This window comes from Colletotrichum higginsianum, chromosome 8 (genome assembly GCF_001672515.1).
Source record: "Colletotrichum higginsianum IMI 349063 chromosome 8, whole genome shotgun sequence".
Taxonomy (NCBI): domain Eukaryota; kingdom Fungi; phylum Ascomycota; class Sordariomycetes; order Glomerellales; family Glomerellaceae; genus Colletotrichum; species Colletotrichum higginsianum.
Window position 1 is genome coordinate 546,476 of NC_030960.1, and position 21,234 is coordinate 567,709.

The 21,234-nt window shown below is 59.8% G+C and overlaps 4 protein-coding genes across 4 annotated transcripts; all 4 read right to left on the reverse strand.

Moving 5' to 3' along the window:
* Positions 1 to 2,648: 2,648 nt before the first annotated feature.
* CH63R_11178 (uncharacterized protein) lies at positions 2,649 to 4,009 on the reverse strand (the record flags this gene model as incomplete). The annotated part of the gene is made up of 2 exons (XM_018306152.1): positions 2,649 to 3,556; positions 3,700 to 4,009. The coding sequence occupies 2 exons, from the start codon at positions 4,007 to 4,009 to the stop codon at positions 2,649 to 2,651; spliced, it is 1,218 nt and encodes a 405-aa protein (XP_018152993.1).
* A 3,001-nt stretch (positions 4,010 to 7,010) lies between these two features.
* CH63R_11179 (Ste ste20 ysk protein kinase) lies at positions 7,011 to 9,349 on the reverse strand (the record flags this gene model as incomplete). The annotated part of the gene is made up of 4 exons (XM_018306153.1): positions 7,011 to 8,692; positions 8,791 to 9,107; positions 9,178 to 9,208; positions 9,268 to 9,349. 4 exons carry the CDS (start codon positions 9,347 to 9,349, stop codon positions 7,011 to 7,013), a joined length of 2,112 nt encoding a protein of 703 aa, XP_018152994.1.
* A 2,452-nt stretch (positions 9,350 to 11,801) lies between these two features.
* On the reverse strand, positions 11,802 to 13,562 carry CH63R_11180 (UBX domain-containing protein; the record flags this gene model as incomplete). The annotated part of the gene is made up of 2 exons (XM_018306154.1): positions 11,802 to 12,892; positions 12,956 to 13,562. The coding sequence occupies 2 exons, from the start codon at positions 13,560 to 13,562 to the stop codon at positions 11,802 to 11,804; spliced, it is 1,698 nt and encodes a 565-aa protein (XP_018152995.1).
* Positions 13,563 to 15,311: 1,749 nt separating this feature from the next.
* On the reverse strand, positions 15,312 to 21,061 carry CH63R_11181 (Proteasome component ECM29; the record flags this gene model as incomplete). The annotated part of the gene is made up of 3 exons (XM_018306155.1): positions 15,312 to 20,685; positions 20,783 to 20,829; positions 20,894 to 21,061. 3 exons carry the CDS (start codon positions 21,059 to 21,061, stop codon positions 15,312 to 15,314), a joined length of 5,589 nt encoding a protein of 1,862 aa, XP_018152996.1.
* Positions 21,062 to 21,234: the final 173 nt, after the last annotated feature.

Consider the following 21,234-nt stretch of genomic DNA (forward strand, 5'->3'; position numbering starts at 1 on the left):
GCAGGTTAGAGTGTAGAGGCAAGACAAACGTCACCCGGTTTGAGATTTCCAGTCCATGTGCCTCAGGTACATGATATTGTCTGACTGGTGGCGGCAAACATGCATCCTTGCCGGCCACGTGAGTGTAAATCTCGGGCAGGAATCCCATCAACTTGAGTGAACAAAATAGAGTCACAATGTTGCGCTCACTACATTCTCAAAGCATTGCTCGTGAAGGCACTTGTGAGGCACTTGTCTACAACCTCGTTCCCAACCATGTGATGCTTTTGTCGAGAACAGCCTGGGTGACAACCCAACATCAGCGATAGATTTCAATCTTTAGGCGACAACATTACTATCTATCTACCAAAGCCCTTCAACGACAAATCGGATACAAACTCAGAATTCCCATGTCTCACGACTTGGTGTACGGCATGTGACGGATCGCAAACCAGAATAGCACATCATCCAAAGTTGACCGGCCTGCCCCTAGGTATGGCACGGCCCAAGAATTCAGCAGACGGGCGTCAATGTCTGCTTATGCCGGCGGCATATAGGTGTTTTTAAACATCAATAAAACGAACTGCGGCGGGAAACACGACATCAGTCACCTACCGGCTCCACCCAAGAAACGGCACACGTCGTTGGTGCTCGGTGCCAACGGGGGGGGGGCGTACCATCCACGCGTCTCAGCACCAGGCCGGCCCCGGCTGTGCTTTGTCAGACCTATCGGGGAGGACCCCGGCTCAGCTGAATTCGGGGCTGCCGTTGTAGAAGGGGGGGTCGTGGCCTTCAGGGATGACTTCTTACCGCATCCCGGGGCTCCTCCCGTTGCGGGTTTTGTCAACGGGCGGCGGATTTGTGTATCATACAACCGTTCATATACCTCCATTCCAGCGCCTCAGTCATCGTGCGTCTTGGAGAAAGTCATGGATTCCCGAAGTCGTCTCGCCCTCGGTTCTCTTGAATCAGAAGCCCGCTGAACTTTGTCGTTCTCAAGAAAGCAAGGAGATCTCGTCTTGACTTTTGGTGAGATCGCAGACGCGGGGTCTCACGGAGACACTCTTCGCCACTGGTCTATTCTTGCGGCCCCCCCCCCCCCCCCGTCCACAATGCCGGACTTGCATCGTCTCGTCACAAGCCGTCGCCCGAACTCCGGGGCCTTTCAAGATGGACTTACGGGTTGAACTCTGTTATTGTGACGGCTCGGAGCGTCGTTTCCCAGGCTATCACGCATTCTTAGCATACGTGTACAACGTAACCCCAGTAACTCAACTCTCAAAGGCTATTCGAGCGTCGACTTCATCTCATCAAAGACCTTGAATGTCAACGGCCCGCGGAAAACCAGCCCGCACCAGCTCTGTTAGGAACATACGATGCCGCCTGGTGCTGGGCCCAGGGTGCATGGTTTTATCCCATCCTCCACTGTTGCTCTTTTCCATCGACAATCATACCTCATGAGACGTCTCGGCGAACTTGACTGCTGCGACACCCCTGTATCCCTGTGCTCTCAGACTCACACTCGCACCCGTCAGTTGCGACCACCCAATCACCCACCAACCTATCCACGAGTTGAGGGCGAACAACGACGCTTTCAAGTCCCAAATGTCCTCCCCACTCCTCACGCACACCCCCCCGAGAGTGGCCTTTGCCCACTCACACACGACAAACTTCCCCCGGAAATCTGAAATGGCATCCACGCAACGAGGCTTCCAATCCATAATGCGTCGCCACCGCAATGACATACGTACTCCGCCCTTCATACGCCTGTCCCAGATCTTGATCAGTATGGATGCTGATCTACACAACTTATTCGCCGAAAAGACAACGCCAGGTTGCTCTGCTCCCACGCGGAGCTTCGCCGAGATTCGAGAGACAGTCGACAGGCGTGAGAGGGGAGAGCCGCATCATGACAAAAGACTGACCAACTGATACTCCATAACACCCTTGGAGAGATTCGAGGAGAAGCCGGCTATCGCCATGTGCCCGCCTGTGTGTTTATGTGTCTGCGTGAACCCCCCCGTCAAGACCGACAGCGTCACATCGAAGCCTCAGGGTCCCTGTTGATCATGACCGTGGAGCAACAGCACCGATATTCCCAACATCCCAACCATCCGCCCCAAGGTTGGCTCTCGCCCGTGATACTGACCGGAACAACTCCGTAAAGCGCGGCACATGTTCGTGACCCGAGTCGAGTCAAGGTTTACGGGCGAATCCCTCGCGCCGCGTATCTGCTGTTTCCGTGAGACGTGGTGATGGCCGGCCACTCGGTCGCCGGACGGGATGGCGTACGGGGTGTCCATCGACAACCCTGGTGATGTTACCCACACCCTTGCTGGCATAATGTCGTTCAACGGAAAACGACCGGATCGTTTATAGAGATGAGGCTTGTTGGACGACGAGCCCATCATCGCACCTTGATATCAGGGTCTCATCCCATCCTCCCAAGGCCTGTGAGAGTGAGAGAAGCTCCCGGGCTATTGAGCTTCATCCTGGTGACCGGTTCAAAAATGAAATGATGAAGAATTGAAAAGTTAAATCCCGCTATCCAAGTATGAAGGTATCATCAACCCGCCCACACGTCCCCAGCGTCCCCCCCTTTGTACAGTTCCCCCCCATCTCGATTTCTCTCGTCCACTTACATGCGAACCCGCGTCAACGTGCACCAACTACGGCAGCTCGTACAAGCTCTTCTTCCTCGCCGGCGCCTGCGGCTCCGCCACTATGAACGTCTCCTTGCCGTCGATCTCGGCCATCTGATAATTCCCGCCGCTGCCGCCGCCGAACCCGCCGGGGCTGCCGTCCCAGTCGCTGCTTAGCCGCCTCACGACCATGCTGTTGCCCGTCATCGCGTACGTGCCCGTGCCCATCGAGCTGACCGTCCCCGTGCCGTTGTTGAGGTTCATCCCGCCGTACGCGATCCGCCCTGTGTCCGACCTCGACAGGTCGCCTCCCGTGACTCCCATGCCGCCGCCGATGCCTCCTCCTCCGCCGCCGCCGCCGCCGCCGCCGCCGTGCGTGCTCGACCCGTCCAGCTCCATGGGTCCGCTCCTCTTCCTCTCCTTGCGCAGCCACCACATGACGCCCGCGGCAACCAGCAGCGCGCCGCCGACGCTCGCGCCGATGCCCATGCCCACGATCGCCACGTTGCCCAGCCCCCGCTGCCCGCCCTCTTGATCGTCGTCGCCGCCGCCGCCACTGCTACTGCCGTTATTGTTCGACCCCGTGGGCGAGCTCGCTTCCGCCCCGCCCGGCGTCGCCGGGATCTTGCTCGTCATCGTCGGCACCGCCGTCGCGCTCGGCGTGCCCGTGACGCCCCCGTACGACCCGGTCGGCGTCGGCGAGGACTGGACACTGCCGACCGCGTTCAAGCTCTGCACGGCGGCGGCGTTGCCCCGCGTCGCGGCGATCAGGGGCCCGAAGACGGCGGTTGGCGTGCTGCAGCACCGCGTCTTCTCGGCGGCGGACTCGCAGCAGAACTTGCCCGGCACGCCGAACCCCTGGCTGTCGCACTGCCACACCTGCACGCCGTTGAACCGGAAGTCAAAAGCCGACCTGTTGTGTCGCGTGTCCTGGTCTGGAGCGAGTTGGGTGTCAGTGATGCTGTTCACCGCCTCTTGCCCTCTCACGGGTTCCCCTCCCTCTCGTCCGAACTCGCCCACCAAGATGTGTCCAGGAATCATGGTAGGTAAATAGAAGGAGGAAGAGACAAAGACTCACTCAGCACGCAGTTCTGCGGACACACCGGGCTCTGCCACGTCGGGTCCGAACACGTCCCCCGCGCGTAGGCGATGCCCGTGTCGTTGAACGTGTCCTCGAGCTTGCAAAGCCCGTTGCTCAGGCACGCGTTGACGCTGCCGCAGCACATGCTGACCTCGGCCGTCGGGTCGCACGGCACGTCGCGGGCCTGGATGCCGCCCGGGAAGAAGCACAAGTTCGCCGCGGCCCGGACGAGGCCGCCGCCGCCGAGGAGGGCGAGCAGCACCGCCCTCGTCGTCGTTGTCGTTGTCGTTGTCGTTGTCGTCTTCATCGTCGATTCGATCTTTTCGTCGGGTGGTGGCGATCCGAGGACGACCACGCTAGAGTTATATGTTGCAAAAACACTCGGCCCAGCTGTGATGAGAGGGGGTTTCGGGGACTGTTCGTTTAGGTAGGATCGAAAACCAGCCTCCTTCGGCACTGTCTCGAACACGGAAACACTGTGTCGACGGTGGTTGGTTGGGCTCGATCAGGATCGATCGTGCAGACGAGTGATGGCGAAAGACTGATTGAAGGTTCGGCCCCTAATGGCTGTAGTTGAACGAGTGAGGGAAGAAGAAGGGTGAAGGGGGTTGCAGAGGTAGTTGGCAGTGAGTGGTATTGGTTGATTATGAGATGTAGACGAGCGGTTGTAAGAGCAATAGTAGCTGGTGGCCTGGTGATAACACAGGCTGTGTGAGATATGGTGGTTATGCGACGTCTCTGAGGTGAAGGGTTCGGCCGATGATGTCGTACTTTTCTCTTGCGAGGGATTCGTGACCTGGTCAACAACTCTTTGGAAGTGAGACGAGAACGGCCGACGAAGCCAGCGATGAAGCAAGTGGAAGGTCAGAGGAAGCAGCTGAGAGAAACGACACGAAAAAGGTTCTCGGTCCTCTCTCGTAGGATTATAAGATTACCCCGTCAGAAAGGCACGTATGGATCAAATGCCAACAACAAAAACAGAAACAAGATATGACCAAAGAGAGAAACAGAGTGGGAGGAAGGGGAATGAGTGGAAGTTGGGACGTCCTTCTTGCTTTGTTGTCTTTCCTGATAGAAAATCGCCGCCGTCGTGGTTTGGGTCCAAAAAAGATGATGAGAACGTAATCAACACGCCATCATATTCGGAAGGGTATGGAGAGTTGATGAGGAAAAAAAACCAACTACCAAAAGCAAGGAGCGAGGAGAGATGCAGAGAAAGTCCGAAACCCTTCCATTCAAAGAGACGGACGGAGGAGGAGGGGAGGGGGCCAGAAGACGGCGCAGGCATGCCTTAAGAGAGAGACGACATATCCCTCCTCCTCCTCCTTCTCCTCCTCCTCCTCCTCCTCCTCTTCTACTTCAGCTTCCTCTTCGTCCTCGGATCTCGGATCTGTGCTTCCTACGCTATCCGTTATGGAGTCCACCAACACAGTACACCATCCAAAAGTTCGCCTCCTACTCCAAGGTGTGCACCGCTTGGCTTCCTCGACGTCTCGGGGAATCCCTTGGCTTGGGAGGTTAGAAGGGGGGGAGAACTCAACTCAAGACTCTCTTGGCAGTCCACGAACATCCCCCTCCCCCCGGCAGCACGCCGAACCGGGTGTCTATACGCACCAAAAGAGCAAGGGAGTCGTGGACGGAATAGGCAAAGGGGAAAAGAGGATACCATGTGTGTACGATGTACAGCCATTTGGGCCAAGAACCTCTCCCATGCAACGCCCAGCGTTTCCATCCCAAGACTGGATTGACTCGTCCCGAATGGAGTCACGGGCAGAGAGACAGACAGACGGACGGACAGAGTCCATACAGATCCCGGGATCATGGATCACCCACGGGTATCGCCGCAAGAACCCAGGAACGCTCTCCCCCCTCCCCCGGTTGACATTCGCCCAGCAAGGCCAGCCATCGTCAATGCGGTGGTGGTGGGTGGTGGTGGTGGGCGGTGGTGATAGGAACCTCAGGGTCCATGACTCGCCCACCCCATGTAAAAGACGAAAGAGAAAAGGCGTCCCGTATCACCACCGTAGTTCTCTTCTCCAAGACGAGCCCACCCCCGTCTGGTTTCAGGTTGCCTAGCCCCGTTGCGACCTGCCGCTCTTGGGGTTCCGGCTCTTAAGGTAACGGCCTCGCCATGCTCCATCGTCGTCCAACGACTTTGGTTCGTGTCCCTCTCATCACGCTCTTTTTTTTCCCATTCCCATTGGGACCTCTTCAAGCTCCCCCCCTACCTTCTAGCCCCCTCTTCTCTTAACTCAATCCAGCCCCAAAGCAAGGGTCTGTCGTAAATAGAGTCCTGAACAAACGCTCGCTGCCGCACAGACTCAGCTGTGGCCCAGGATCATGACCATGTATTACACTCCTCCTCCTCGGATGAGCGGTGGACTTCGGCCTAACCAGTTGATCTCATGGCTCCGTCGCCCAGGCTTCGCTTCGCTTACGGCATAGTATTGGAGCTTCACAGAATATACCTCGCCAGCCGGCGTCTAGACCTCGACGTGTGGAGAATGGAACTGTACATTGGTACGCGGCTGGTAGAATGATTCCCCTGTCGCAATCAACACTAATTACATCCGCATTGCCGCAGGGCTTGGATGTCGACAATTCCCTTACCAAAAAGTCAACGAGAAGTTAAGAAACGTCTGCCGCGGTGAGAAACGGAACAGCCCATGTGCCATCATCACACAGACGCCTCCTTCGTCCTGCGTCAGACGCCCCAGGGTATCAACCCGGGCCTCGTAAGGGGCGCACGTACTCAATTCTTGGTAAATGCTGGGTATAATACAAAGAGAAATAGAAAAGAATAAGAGAAAAAGACGTCTTGCATCCCGTCCATCCCTCTTTCCCCCCCTCCATCCTTCGAACCCCCCCCGGACTCGCCACTCGTTGTTCCCTCTTCCTGGTCTGAGAAGAAAGAAGTACGGGCGCATAGCGAGCATGCCAGAGCATCAGGAGGGGCCGCCTCGTGTCGTGCCATGTCTGTCGTCTAGTCGTGCCAACACACCCCCCGCGAGGGCCCTTCGTGTTGTAGTCTTTCGTTTATATGTACTAGTAGTAGTCTCCTCCAGAACGCCGTTTATCGTTGTCGTGGTCGTTGTTGTTGTTGTTGGTGCTGTCATGTCGTCGACGGGGCTTGCAATGCTCGCCGTTCCGACCCTCCTCCCCATCTTCTATCCCACCTTGCAGGTCGCTCGTGGCCGGCGGCGGGTCGCCATCATTCGAACCCAATGCTGCTCGTCTAGCCCGCCCACCAAGCATCCCCCCTGTATGTTGTCCCGCCTCTCACACATCCGCCTGGACCATCAGACGGCTCACGCCGCAACATCCTCCTCGTCGAGGGGTTCAACCCTGACAAGAATCTCCTCCAGCAGGCCCTCCAGAAAGGTGCCCACATCTCTTCCCATGCCCACGGGTTCCGCCTTGTCGTAGTGGTCAATCTCCTTGCACACATGGGCGAGCTTATATACGAGCTTCCGCAGCTTCTCGTGAGCCGCCTCGGCTCGCTGCTGCTTGGGCGTCACCTGGTTCATGACCGCAGGGCTAGACAGGCCCTGTTGAGGCCGGAAAGCCTGCTGCAGCCTGATCTGCCTCCTCTTGAGCGCCTCCTCGAGCGCGGGGAAAATGACATCGTTCAACGCATCAAGCTCGCCGTTCGGGTTAGAAGGCGCCGGCGGAGGGAATGACGAAGGCGCCGCTGGTTCGGGCGTCGGCGTCTGCGTCTTGGAAGGCAGCGCGTGCGCCTTGAGCGGAGGAGGCGGTGCCGCCACCGCCGCCGCTTGTCCTGAAGGCTGGCGATACCGCTGCTCGTTGGGTGACTGGCTCGGTATCCTAATTGGCGCTTGTTGCGCCTGCGTCTGCGCCTGCGCCTGCGGGCTTCCACGGTACGGTGGAATGTCTGGAAGGGAGATGGGCGTCATCTTCGTATTAGGCCGAGGCCCGTGGGGCGGGGGTCGCGGCGTCGTCTGCTCCTGGCTTTGCACCACCTCGGCAGCCGGCTGGATTACGGGGCCTAGACTCAGCAGGCCCATGTCTCTCTGCAACTGGGCCTGTAGCTCTCGGTCGTAGTCCGGAGATTGGCTGATGGGGACGGCAGGCGGGATGAGTCGGGAGATGGGCCTGGGAGTCTCTGGGCCTCGCTGCATCTTCTCGGGCGACACTGGAAGAGGCACCTTGGCCGGCGTCTGGGGCGGCGCGCTGGCCGGCACGGGCTTCCGTTGCGGCGATGCTTGGCGAGAGGTGCCCGTGTTGGCGCTTGCGACCTTGAGGGTGTCGGATGCGATGGCGAGATCGCGGCCGAAATCGCGAACCTTGGTCGGGCTATTGTCTCTGGAGCGCTCGCCGTAGTCGTCCGTGTTCTCCAAAGACCTGGCGGCTCTAGCGTTGGTGGCCGACTCGTCCAGCGCACCAAGTCCGGGCCGAGGGACGACACCGCCGCGGTCTCCCACGAGCCTCACGGTGCCAAAGTCCCACATGTCCTCATCGACCTGCTGGCGCTCGTGGTACTCCTCGCCCCCTTGGTCGCTCTCGTCGTCGTCGCCTTTGTGGGTGGCGGCCCAGCGGGAGTGCCTTTCGATCAGCTCGGTGAGGTAGCTCGTCTTCTTGGCGCGGCGTATAAAGGGATGCTTCAGCAGGTCCTTGGCCGTGGGCCGTTCTTTGGGGTCCCGTTGCAGACACGCCTCGATGAAGTCCTTGAACGCCTTTGTAAAGTTCCCTTCGAGGCGCGGGGGCGGGTTCTTGGGAATCAAGAAAAGCACCTTCATGGGGTGGATGTCGGCGTAGGGCGGTTCGCCGTTGGCGAGCTCCAGAGCCGTAATGCCGAGAGACCAGACGTCTGCTTTGTGGTCGTAGCCCGACTGCTTAATTACCTCGGGCGCCATCCAGAAGGGCGTGCCGACAAAGGTGTTCTTCTTGGTCATGGTGGCCGAGAGCTGCCCAGAGACGCCAAAGTCGGCAAGCTTGACCTGGCCATTGGAACTCAGGAGGACGTTTGCGGCTGGTGGCAGGTTAGACGGAGGGTTCTATTGTAGAAGAAGAAGAAAAAGAAGACGATGACCGTCATCATCCTCTGCAGGGTATGGCGGCCTGACTCACCTTTGACGTCGCGGTGCAGCTTCTTGTCCGAGTGCAAATAGTCAAGGCCCAGCAGCAGTTCGCGGATGATGATGGAGATGTAATCCTCTCCTATCAGACCGGGCTTCATCAGATCTGCGCAGCTCCCGCCGGAGCAGAACTCCATGACAATCCATAGCTCGGCGCCCTTGGCGTAGGAGCCGTAGTATTTGGTGACATAGGGCGACTGGAGCTCGGACAGGATGGCAATCTCCTGGATGATGTCTTCTACCTCGTCTTCGGCGCTCTCGATGTCGATGATCTTGATGGCGACAGCATGGCCGGTACGCTTGTCGACTCTGCACAAAGAGCGGCGGTCAGTCTCAGTCTCACTCTCAGACGAGGCTCGATGGTGGGATTGACGCTTACCCCTTGTAGACCTTGCCAAAGCTTCCTCCGCCTAGGGGATCCTGCGTGTTAGCGAATGACATCGGGGGCGGCGCTGGGTGCGGCGCATACCGATACAGTACTCCTTGGTGTAGAGCAGCTCGGGGTCAAGCGCCTCGTTGCCCTCGTCGATGCCGCGATCGCGGTCCCCCATGTTCGCGGTCTACGCAACGGGCAGAGCACGGTAGGGCAGGGCAGGGCAAGACTTGGAGGCGGATTCGGTGGTCGCGCGACAGGCGAGAGGGAGGTGCGGCGCAATGGCAGCGTCGCGGGGTTGTGAGTGGACGGGAGGGACTGGTCAGCGGCGTGCAATGGGCTGTGGTGGTTCGTGGGCGCCGGCGCGGCAGTTCGTCTCTCGTGTCGCCGTCGTGTTTGTAGGGAGATTGGACGCAGACTACCGAGTAGGGCGAGAAACTTATTTTCGTCGGGATTTGGACTTTGGGACGAGCGGCAGCGGGAGCAGGGAGGATGTTGACGAGGGGATCCCGGGGTTGACGGTGGGGTGACGACGGACGACGGACGGAAGCGGCTGTCGTCGTGGAAGGCCACAGGGTCCGCCACGATGCGATTTCGAGGACGGCGGCAGAAGAACGATTTGATCAGATCTTGGAAAACGAAAGGTCAGCCGTGGTGTTGCTACGTAGTTCGGGGTCCCAAGCAGGAGGGATCCGTACGTCGTTCGTGTCGTTTGCCTGCGTCTTGTCTGAGTCTTGTCTCTGAGTCTTGTCTCTCCTCTTTTTTCTTCAAGAAGATGGAGGAATGGAATTTTGGAGAAACAGGATTCCAGATTCCACGCTCCTCGCGAGGCGAGTCGGGGTCGGGCGGGTGCTTGGACGTCAATGCCCCAAATTGGACCAATGTCTAGTAGCAAAACAAGCAGACGGGGCCCAAGGAAGAAGGGCGGGCAAGGGGGAAAAAGGAAGCGTCGTCGTCGTGGGTTGTACAATTGAGTAGTCGTTTTGCGCCTAAACCCGGATCTGGGGAATCTTTCTCTCTCTCTCTCTCTCTTACTCTTTGTGTGTGTCTGTGTCTGTGTGTACGTATGTCTATATGTAGACTCGAGGTACTCGTACTCGACAAGACGGACGATGCCGAGCAAAACACACGCGACAGAGTGTGGGGTAGGGAGTCTAAAAGACAGACCAGACCAGCCTGGACGAGAGAAGACGGAGGTGGCACAAAGAAGGAGAAGGCGGTGGTGGCGGCGTGGACTGGGCTTGGGCGTGAGCGAGGACGTGGGCGGTTGGCCGAGTTTAGTTTTGTTTGTTTAGAGAGCGAGAGAGTGTGTGAGAGAGAAAGACACCCGATCCAGGAAAAGAAAGTGACGGTGGTTTCTGGATGGAGAATGCGACTTTCCCTCGCCGGTCCTAGCTCCAACCCGGCAGAGGCTTTACACACAACACGATACGGATACTCTGGACGTCGATATGCCAATTGCGACCCATCCATCCATTGGACCTTATCCCGCCCGTTGTTAACATGGTACGTACGTCAGGTACTCAATGGTAAGGTAAGGTAAGGTAGATAAGTAGGCACAGTAAAATGGGTACCCAACATGTTTATGCCACGGGCTTCAAATGCGGTAACCGAGGGGTCGGTTCACCAGCAACCAGCGCTGTTGATCAAACCTTCCCTTCCCCCCTCAGTGAATCGAACCCCACCTGACCTGGGGTCCCTGTCCAGTCAAAGGTCAGCGACCGCCAGCAGCCAAAACACTCCCACATGCCCCCGGCTGTCCGAAGCGAGGATGCACGGGCCATATGTCGCTTATCGTTATCAAACCGCCTCGCACCTCCAAAAAGATTCACTCTTGTCATCCAATCACAATCATCTACCCGTGCTACCTACACAGGTAGATACATCACCCCGTCCAGGAACCCGTCCGCGATGCTCGCTTGATTGGCCACAGCGATACGCCACCGATCGAGGTGAGAGGCTAGTCTTGCCCGCCATGAAACGCCTTCACCTAAGGTCAGTAGACATGGTCAGTACCTAGGCCAAATACCCCGTCATCTTTGTCCCATTCATCATCAACTGAGGCCCAACGGCGCATGCCGGGACCATGATGGTCTCGATGTGGACGACGCGGTCGGCCACTAACCATGTCAGCCAACGTCTTCTTCACTCACAGAAAATGGACACACGTCCCTATGTCAGATGTCAGGTGTCAGGTGTCAGGCTGTCTGTCTATTCGATGCAGTAATCATCTACCCTACTTGTAGCTGCCATATGCCCTTCTTCGGCGAGCCGCATCCTTGCCTATCTGCCTGTCTGCCTGTCTGCCTTGCCTGTCTGGCCATCCTCAAGCCGGTCATGGATGCCCCTCACCCTTGTCATGGATTCGTGGTATGTGTGTGAGAAACCGAAACCCCAAAGAGAAAGCGAGAAAGATGAAAGAAAAAGAAGAGAAAAAAGAGGAAAGGCAATGACAAAGAGCTTTCCTCCCGCCTGTCCCGTCCCAAGATCTATTGGCCACCGCTTACCCCTTGGCCTTTGATGTTGTGAAATGCCGTGGATGACGCCCTCCCGCCGGCCGACACTCGCTTGCGTTGCCTGCATAAACATCTGCCTCTCCGGCCCAGTCGTCAAAGTAAAAGCCTCCGAGTCTAGTCCTCGATGAACTCGATCATGACCGTTCCCTGCTTGAGCCCGGCCTCCAGGATCGTCTTGTCGAGATCCTGCGTCAGGTCCTGGCCCTGCGGCATGCGCTTCAGCTCAAACTCGACGCCGCCCTTGCCCTCCAGCGGCTCCGACTTGAGCCACTCGTAGATCCGTCGCACCGAGTCGTCGAGCGTGAACCGCCGGATGACACGTCCCGTCGGGTGCCGGAACTGTATCCGTGTCGTCGTCGCCGGGTTGTTCTCGGGCTCCGTGTGCGGCTTGTCGCTGGCAATCTTGGTCCAGATGCTCTGCGACGCGGAAGCTGACGCCGCCTCAGCCTCCGCCGCCTCGACCTTGGGAGACTCGGACTTGGTAAGCGCATCGGGGTCGATGACGTTCGAGGTCGGCTTGGAGCTGCTGCTGCCGCTGCCGCTGCCGCTGCCACCGTTGGACGCCGCGAGGCTGTTCTGCAACGCCATCTCCAGCATCTCCTCCTCCGTCATGCGGTCGACGTCGATCGTCTTGGGGCGCGGCGCCGCCTGGTCCACGACGGGGTTCTTGCTGTTGGCCGCGAGGCTGTAGCGGTCCAGGAACTCGGCCAGCTGGGCGTGGAAGTCGGACGCGCTCGGGAACGGCCGTCCGCTCCACACCTTGACCTGCTCTCCCGTCCGCGGGTCGATTATGGCGACGTGCGGGTAGTTCTCGGGGTTCTCGTGTCCGTGCCCGTGGAAGTAAAAGTTGATGTACTGCTGCGCCGCCATGGCGGTCCTGTCGTACTGCAGGAAGATGAAGCTCTCCTCCAGCAGGTGGCGAATCGCCTCGTCCTTCCAGATGTCCCGGTTCAGCGCCTGGCAGTTGAAGTCGCTCATGTCCTGCAGGTTGACCAGGATCCACTTCTTCTCGTCCTTGCCCTCCTGTCTCGCCTCGTCCCAGTCTAGCCTGGACATGATGTCGTAGGGAGGTCGGAAAAGCTCGGCGAGTCGCTGCGCGCGGCTGCCCCCTTCGTTCGAGGCTGCCTGGGCCGGCTGCTGGGGAGGGGTCGGGCCGTCGTCATCCCAGATCGACAGGTTATGGTTGAAGGGATTCGCGGCGCCACCTGGATGCGCATTTTGTGAGTACTGGGCACGCCGCCAATTCACCGCCATGCCGTGCAACGTACCTCGGGCAGCTCTGGCCGCCTCTCTCTGTCTCATCTGTGCCCGGATTATGGTGTCCAGGTCCATACCATCGTCGCCTTCATAGCCTCCGACCAGCGTTTCCGTGGTTCGTGCGATGGGCGATCTGACGTCGTCCTGGCCACCACCGAATCCACCGCCGACGCCACCACCGCCGCCGCCTCCTCCGACGCCACCACCTCCATACAGCTCCTCCTGCAGTCTCTTGGCCATGGCGGCATCTTCTTCCTCCTGCGCGTTTCGGGCGATAGCCTCGACCTGGGCATGAGCCGCTATATCGGAGTCGTCGTGGCCAAAGTTATCGTCCATGTCGTCCACCGTCATGGCGGTGTCTTCGTCGTCATCGCTGTCGATGTGGATGACGCCGCGTTCGTCCTGGCGTCCGGCATTCGGCCGGGTACTCGAGGGCACGGGGGGCGCGGTGGAAGATGTAGCGGCCGGGGCCGAGTTGAAGCTGTTCTGGAGGTCGGGGCTCTCGAAGAAGAGCTGGATGGCCTGTTCGATATTGTTGTTTGTCATCTCCAGGAAGCCCCGAGCGGCCTCTGGGGTGGCAGCCGTGATGGCGACGAAGTTGGAGATGGCCTCGTCCATGGTGAAGGCTGGTTGCGCTTGCTGAGAGATGCAAGGGTTTGTGGGTGGAAGGGGGTCTGGATCTTGTAGACTATCCTGTCGCAGTGTCTCTCTCTCTCTGTTTGTGTGTGTGTGTGTGTGTGTGTGGATAGGTGGGTGGATGGGTGGGTGTGTGGGTGTGTGTGCGAAAGAGTGAATCTTGGGAAAGGGTTGTAAAAGGTGCAGTGACTTTTTTTTTCTCTCTCTCCTTTTGCGTTGCTCTTCACGTGGCGGTCAGGAAGCTGTGTGAGCACAGAAAGGGCTCCAGATGTTGATAGCACCTTTCTCTCTCTCTTCGTCTCCTCCTCTCTCTCTATCTCTCTCCTCTGCCCCACCTTGGGCCGAAGGTGCTGGAGTTTGGTAAGGGTTGCAGGACGGGAGGGTTTGCTGCAGATTCGTTTTGATTCTTGGATTATCTAACCTGTCAGCAGCACAACGTATGAAGCTGCAAGGGCGGAGGATGGTGTTGGAGATAGCAACAACAGAAACGAAGGGAAAGGAAACAGAGGCAGGAAAGAATTCGGTAGCTTCAGTTGCGGCGTTGTCGTGAAGAAAGAGCAAGCAAGGTTGGTTGAGGCTGGTGGTGGTGGTGGTGGTGGTGGGATGATTGGTGTTTGGCGGGCTTGTCCTGGCACGAAACAGGTGCAGGTGCAGGTGCAGTTACAGTTGCATGGCCGCTAATGACTCTTGACTCTGTAGGCTGTGGGTTGCGAAGGCGCCAGCGCAGTGACGCAACCGCCGGTCGGGCCTCGGACCTCCAGCATGTCTCGGATCCCGGCGGAAAGCTGATGCGGTGGGGTGAGGGGGGGAGGAGGGGTGAGAGCTGTCTGCGCCACGTCTAAGATGTGGCTGGTATAATATGTGGCTTGATCAATTGGATGTGGCGGGTGTCTTGCTAGTGCCAGTTACTCCCTCTCTACTTGACCTACAACAAGTGGTGAATTGAGCACACTAGAGGAGTGATCCTGACGAGTTCTTTACAACATATTGACATACAGTAGTACACTGGCTCGGTCAGACAACATGTGCTTCTCTCTAAAAGACACACATTTGGTCTGCTTCGCCTCTTGATTTGAGCTCGTTCAGGAATGGCGACACGAACCAAGACGGCTCAGGGTTAAGAGGTTGGCGTTTTGAGAACATGTTCCTGTAGATCTAGAAAGGAATAATATAAAGAAGGATGAAGGTCTCGGGTATATTTCAAACCCCAACTACTACATGCTCCTTGCCTGCATACGGAAGCTTCATGGGCCTCTGTGACCTGCCTCGGCTTGCTTCACTGGATATCACATCCATAGCATCCCATCCCATCCATCCTCTCATCCATTCGAATAAACGTTTCTAGTTAAGGCAGCCAAGTTTGTTTCAAGGTTTATAATCACCGTCGAACAGGGTCACCACGGATGAGGCCATCATCCATCTCTCACGGAAGGCATATGAGAGAACACCCTCGCCACAAAAGAGATGACCACCAGCCGTCATCACAAGGTAAACCGCCCTTCTCTCTAAACACCAGCAACACACTTTCAAGCATTGTCGATTGTAAAGAGCAAGTTCTAAAATCGGGGGGGGGGTATCACAGCCCCATGAGCCAATTCGTCTTCGTCGTTCGTCATCTTCGTCGTGGCCACCGCCGCCGCCGCCGACATATACCAACATTCCCAAACCCCCAAAGCCAACGGAAAACCATCATCCCCATCCCCGTTCTTCCAACCGACGGACTCCCCCCCTTTACTTCTCCAACTCCGCGAGCGCCTCCTTGAGATGCTTCTGCACCTCCAACGACCTCTCGGCTGCGATCGCCTTCTTCACCGTCTCGGCAAGGCCCTTCTTCTCGTCCGCCGTTGGCACCGGACCAAACACGCCCCGGTTCAGCGCCTTGAACACGCCGCCCACGGCCACCGCCCGCATGTCGCGCTGCCCCTCGGTTCCGTTGTCGATCGAATCGGCGTCCAGGCTCTGGAGATACGCCAGGGTGACCTCCTTGCACTCGCTGCCCGGGAGGGTCGACGGGGATCCCGCAGCCTCCATCAGGTCCTTGACACACTCATACCAGACCTCGCGCTTGATGCCCTCGAACTTGGGGTGCGCCAGGTACGTCTTCAGCAGCCCAAAGACCTTTCCGAGCACGGCACCGCCGTCTTCCTTGGCCCGCGCGCGGTTGTAGCCCCTCGCGATCGCCTCGACGCCGCTGACGGCCGCCTTGCGCGCCGCGTCGCCATCGACGTCCATCCGGTCCTCGTCGAGGAAGTCGTCCAGCGCGCCGCCGACGACGCCCGCGATCTCCTCGGTCAGGTCCAGGTCCTCGCGCTGCTCGGCGAACTGCCACAGCGCCCGGAACGCGTGCGGGCGGTACTCCTCGTTGTTGCGCTTCGCCTCGCGCACCGCGATCTTCCTCTGCTGCGCCGCGACGGCGGCGTCCGCCTCCCAGAGCGCCTTGCCCTTGCCGACGAAGGTCGGGAACGCCGCCAGGAGCCTCTCCTTGCCGGCGAACGTCTTGAGCGCGAGCCCCTTGTCCAGGACGGGCCAGATGTGCTTCAGGTTCGCCTCGGACATCTGGCCGCCCGTGGCGTCGCTCGAGGCGACGACGGCCCCGACCACGCTGGCGACGGTGAAGCAGGCCGTGTGCTGCAGGTTCCAGCGCGGCGCCTCGAGTCCCCTCTTGACAAAGGCGGCGATCTCGGGCACGTAGCGCGCGACGGTGCGGGAGCTGCCGCCGTGCTGGTTCCACACCTCGTCGAAGCACTTGCGGGCGTACTCGTCCGTGTCGTGCATGCCCATGTAGGTGAAGGGCACGAACTTAGCGGCGAGCGCGTTGAAGTGGTCCGGCGCGAGCTTCGAGACGCCCAGGACGACGTCGGCCACCTTGGCGCGGCGCGCCTCGTCCTCGCTGGCGAAGTACAGGTCGGTGAAGCGGTCGACGAGCCTCTCCTTGGAGGCGTCGGGGACGATGCGCATGAGGTAGCCGACGGCCTTGGCGTAGCCCTTGCTGACCTCGTCGTTGCGGTCGAGCGACTGCTTCTCCAACAGCTGCATGAACCTCGGCGACACGGGCTTGAAGTCGACGGCGTGCCGCATCACGAGGTCTCCGATGAGCCGCGCGCAGGCGATCTTGGTCGGCATGCCGATGGCCGTCTTGATGATCTCCTCGAGCTTGGGCGCGAGCTGCTTCATCCCGTCGCCGTCCAGCTGCCGGAGGCAGTTGTCGATGGCCTCGGAGATGGGCGACTGGTTGACCCACTGCGCCCTGATCTTGTCGATCTGGTCGCGCGAGTCCTCGCTGACCTTCTGGTACGCGTAGTTGATCTGCTCGGGCTCGATGGTGCTGTGCAGGCCCAGCAGCGGCGGGATGAAGTCCACGATGAAGGGCTTCAGGTTCGGGCCGCCCTTCTTGGTGATGTCGATTATGGTCCGCAGCGAGAACATCTTGACCTCCTCGACACCGCTCTCGAGGCCGCTGGGCGAGAGCAGGAAGCGGAGCGCCTGCCGCAGCATGGCCTGCGCCGACGACGACGCGCCGCCCTCCTCGAGCTGGCGGACGATGGTGCCCGTCAGCCCCATGCAGAGCTTCAGCGCTGCGTCCCTCACGGACGACTTGACGTCGTCCAGCACCTTGAGCGCGGCGGTCCAGATCTCGGCGTAGTACCGCTCGTATTTGTGGAAGGGCTGGCCGGCGATGAGGTCCGAGACGGCGGCGCAGCTGGCCTGGCGCACCCGCCACTCCTTGCCGAGGATGTTCTTGAGCAGGTCCTGCATGATGGCGTCGAAGTGCTCGCTCACCGTCTCGTTCGGGTTCTTGACGAGCGCCTTCCAGATGTCGTCCATGGACCGCTGCACGTTGCTGTTGGGGTCGAACCGGTAGCGGAACAGCTTCGGGTACAGCTTGGGGTCGACCTCGGACTCGGACAGGATGTTGCTGAGGCCGAAGCGGCCAAAGGCCGACCGCGTCGACCACGTGGCGGCGTTGACGGCCAGCGACATGAACTTGTACACGAGGCTCTGGTCGCCCACCTCGTTGGCCAGGCTGACGATGTCCTTGTACGACGTGACGGACTTGCCCTCGCCCGTCGGTAGCGCGCCGGGCTCGAAGAGCTCCGTCTCCTCCTCGACCTTGATCTGCGTGCTGTTGCCGGTGAAGGCCGACACGAGGTCCCTGACGAGGTCCTGCTTCAGGTCCTCGTCTCCCTTCTCGTACACCAGCGACAGGCCGCGGGATGCCGTCTCCTGGACCAGCTCGTCCCTCGCACTCAGCAGCCTCATAAAGGCGGCCTGGGCCTCGCGCAGCCGGGACTGGACCTCCTCAAGGTGGCCGCAGTACTGGACGAGGCAAAAGAGCCAGATGCCGGACGCCTTGAGCACCGAGGGCTTGGTGGTCTTGCAGTCCTTGAAGATCTTGTCGAGGACGGCCGTGATTCTCCTGCTCCGCTTCGTCTTCCTCCAGGGGCCGTCGGTGCTGTCGACGTTCATGGACAGCTTGACAAAGTCCGAGTCCCAGCAGGCGACCGCCGCCGTGATGGCCTCGCCGACGGTGAACTGGATCTCCGTCTCCTTGCGGGCGTGGATGGTGAAGAGGCCGCGCAGGACGCTGTCGATGCCGGACGTCTTGCTCGAGGGGAACAGCAGGCCGTCCTGGGGCGTCGCCTCCTCGTCCGGGTCGTTGAAGGCGAGCGCGAGGCGGCCGAGCGCAAAGATGGCCTTGTCGCTCCCGGCGGCCGCCTTCTCCGTGAGTCTCTCGATGACGTAGTCCGCCGTCAGGTTGTTAACGTTGTCCGGGATGTACTGCGAGAGACCGGCGGTCCAGAGCTCGGCGTAGCAGTCGAGGATGGCGTCCTCCAGCGACGGCCGTTGGTGGGACTTGTCCATGAGCAGCTTGGGCGGCAGGTGAACGTCGCTCGGGATGGGCAGGCCGTAGTAGACGGCCCTCGAGAAGATGTGGCCAAAGGCCTGCAGAGACCCTTCGACCCCGTTGGCGGCGGCGCCGTACGCGTTCTCCCACCCGTACACCATGACCTTGAGGTCCCGCAGGAACTTCTGGATGTTCTCGTTGCGCGTCTGGTGCGGCACGGCCTCGGGGATCGCCAGATCCACCTTGTTAAGGGGGTGAGGAAGCAGGATCCCGACCGCCTGGGCGGCGGCGGCGCGGATGTGTCTGTTGTTGGCCGTGGTGCACTTCTGCAAGAGGTAGGCTGAGCCGGCGACGTAGTTGATGGTGCCGCCGGGCGCGAGCGAGGCGACGTCGACCATGTGCTTGAGGCAGTTCTCGACGATGCGGTCGGTGCCGTCGACGCCCTTGAGGCGGACGCCGTCGAAGCAGATCTTAATGAAGAGGCCGATGTGCTCCTGGTCGACGGAGCGCAGGTAGGCCCTGATTTGGTCTCGCGTCTTGATGTCGTTGCGGACGCGCGTGTCGAGCTGCTCGGCCCAGCCGGGGACGAGGGGGAAGTCGGGCAGCGCGGCGATGAACATGGCCCTCTTGACGTACTGCACGGCAACGGGGTAGGCAAACACCTTGGGGCCCTGGAAGTTCTGCATCGTCCTCCTGTCGTCGAACTCGAGCTTCGGCGGCGGCGGCGGCGCGGAGCCGCTCCACTCGGCACTGGTGACGTCGTCGGTGATGTGGTCGCAGAAGAAGTAGGTCATGAGCGAGATCCAGTTGGGCATCGTGTGCGACTCGCTGTCGCGGTACGTCCACGGGTCGAGCCCCTTGCGGCCCTCCTCGATGACCTCGGTGCGCTCGCCCTGACGGCCGGCGATGGCCAGGATGTCGATCCATCTGCCTCGCTCGTCCCACGAGGCGATGGTCTGGTTCGCCCACTTGACGGCCGAGAACCTCGCGCTGCGCACGACGCCCGGGTTGTCCTCGGGCATGCTCATGTAGTGCAGAAGCAGAGAGATGAGGCTGACCATTCCGCCGCCGCGTCCGTCGCCGCTGACCGCCTTGGGATCGAAGCTCCTCGTCAGGCCTGAGAGGGAGCCCTCTATGGCGGACACTGCCTCGACGCTCGGGTCCTCGGAAAGGGACCTGAAGAGCCAGCCGACGAGATGGAGCTTGTCCTGCACGCTGGAGGGGCTGCCTGCGCCGAGGACGCCGAGCAGATCGTAGGCCATCGCGCGGAGCTTCTCCTCGTCTGCCGAGAGTGTGCGTGAGGCGGGCCATCCCTGCTCCTCGACGTACGTGCGCATCTTGTCGATCAGCTTGGGTCCGATGGTGAAAGGGGCTTGAGTAGGGCCAATGGTGGCGGTCCAGTTGAGGAAGTAGAAGAGCGCCTTGTGAAGTCTTGTGCGCTCGAGACCGCTGGCGGCCTGCAGATGAGACGGCGCGATGGACGTCGTCTCGGTGCCAAAGTCGAGCGTCACCACGGACATGATGTTATCCTGCATCGTGGTGGCCAGCTTGGACTTTGACAGCAGGGGCAGGATCCTGATGCGGTGAGGCGCGGGGAGTCGGGCGTGTGCGTTATACAACTCCTCGATGATGGACGCCTTCTCAAAGTCGATGGTCATCCTCTTGAGGATGTCCTCGCCGGCCTGGGAGACCTGGTAGTCTGGGTTGGCGGCCGCCGACAGCGCGGGCAGCAGCCTCTCCTCGTCCTTGAAGGCGCCGCTGGCCAACAGCTGCGCGATCTTCCGGCGGAGGTCCTGCATCTTCTGGAAGGCGGGCGCAGTGTCGCGCTGCTCGGGCTTGAGGAAGTCCAGGTCGGCCGACAGGAGGGCCGGGTTGAGCCTCTCGAACTCTTGACGCGAGGGCTCGGCGCCGCCGGGGATTCTCAGGAGGAGCACCTTGCCCAGCCACTTGGCGACGAACTGCGCGTCGGCATCGTCGGAAAGACCGCTGGCTTCTCTGAAAGCAGCGTCTTCCTCGCTGCCGCGGGACGGGATCTGGATGTCCGGGATGATCTTCAGGAGCACGTTGAACATGGACGCCTGCGTCGGGCCATGCTTGGACGACGCGATGGCCCTGGCAACCTTGGGGAAGAGCAGCCGCCGGTCATAGTCGTCCAGACGGAGAATGCTGTGTTGGATGAATGAGATGTCCAGCACACGGAGGATGGACGAGCCGGCCTCCTGATACTGGTCAATGAGCTTCTCGACGGGGAGAATGATGCTATCGCCACCGTCAGTTCAGTGAATGCGCACTCGGCAAGGGTCAAGACTCGGGTCGGGGGGGGGGGGATGGGTGGGCCAAGAGGACACAGCCATACCTCGGATGGACAATCAAGCCCTTTAGTTTTCCGGCAAACTGGATGACCTGTCATGACATTAGCTACATGAGTGAAAACGGACCAAAAGCGAGAAAAGGAAAGGCTTCTCACATCGTTGCGGACCGACGCATAGTCACTCGTCGCCTTCAGCAACAGCGCGCAGAGGTACTTGGTCAGCAGCTCGTTGAGCTTGTCCTCCTTGTTCGCCGCCTGCAGGATGCGGATCTGGACGTTCCCGACGAGCCGCTTCTCCTTCGCCTCGGGGGATTCGCCCGACATGTTGAGGAGCCCGTGGCGATGTTGAATGAGTATTGTAATGTGTTGATGGAGGAATGAGAGGCCGGAGAGGGAGGGAGATAGATGCGGAGGTACATGTAAATATGTACCCGGCGTGTGCTGGAGCTTGTCACCGTCACCGAATGTATTGTATGTATCCGCAGCGCCGCCCCAGA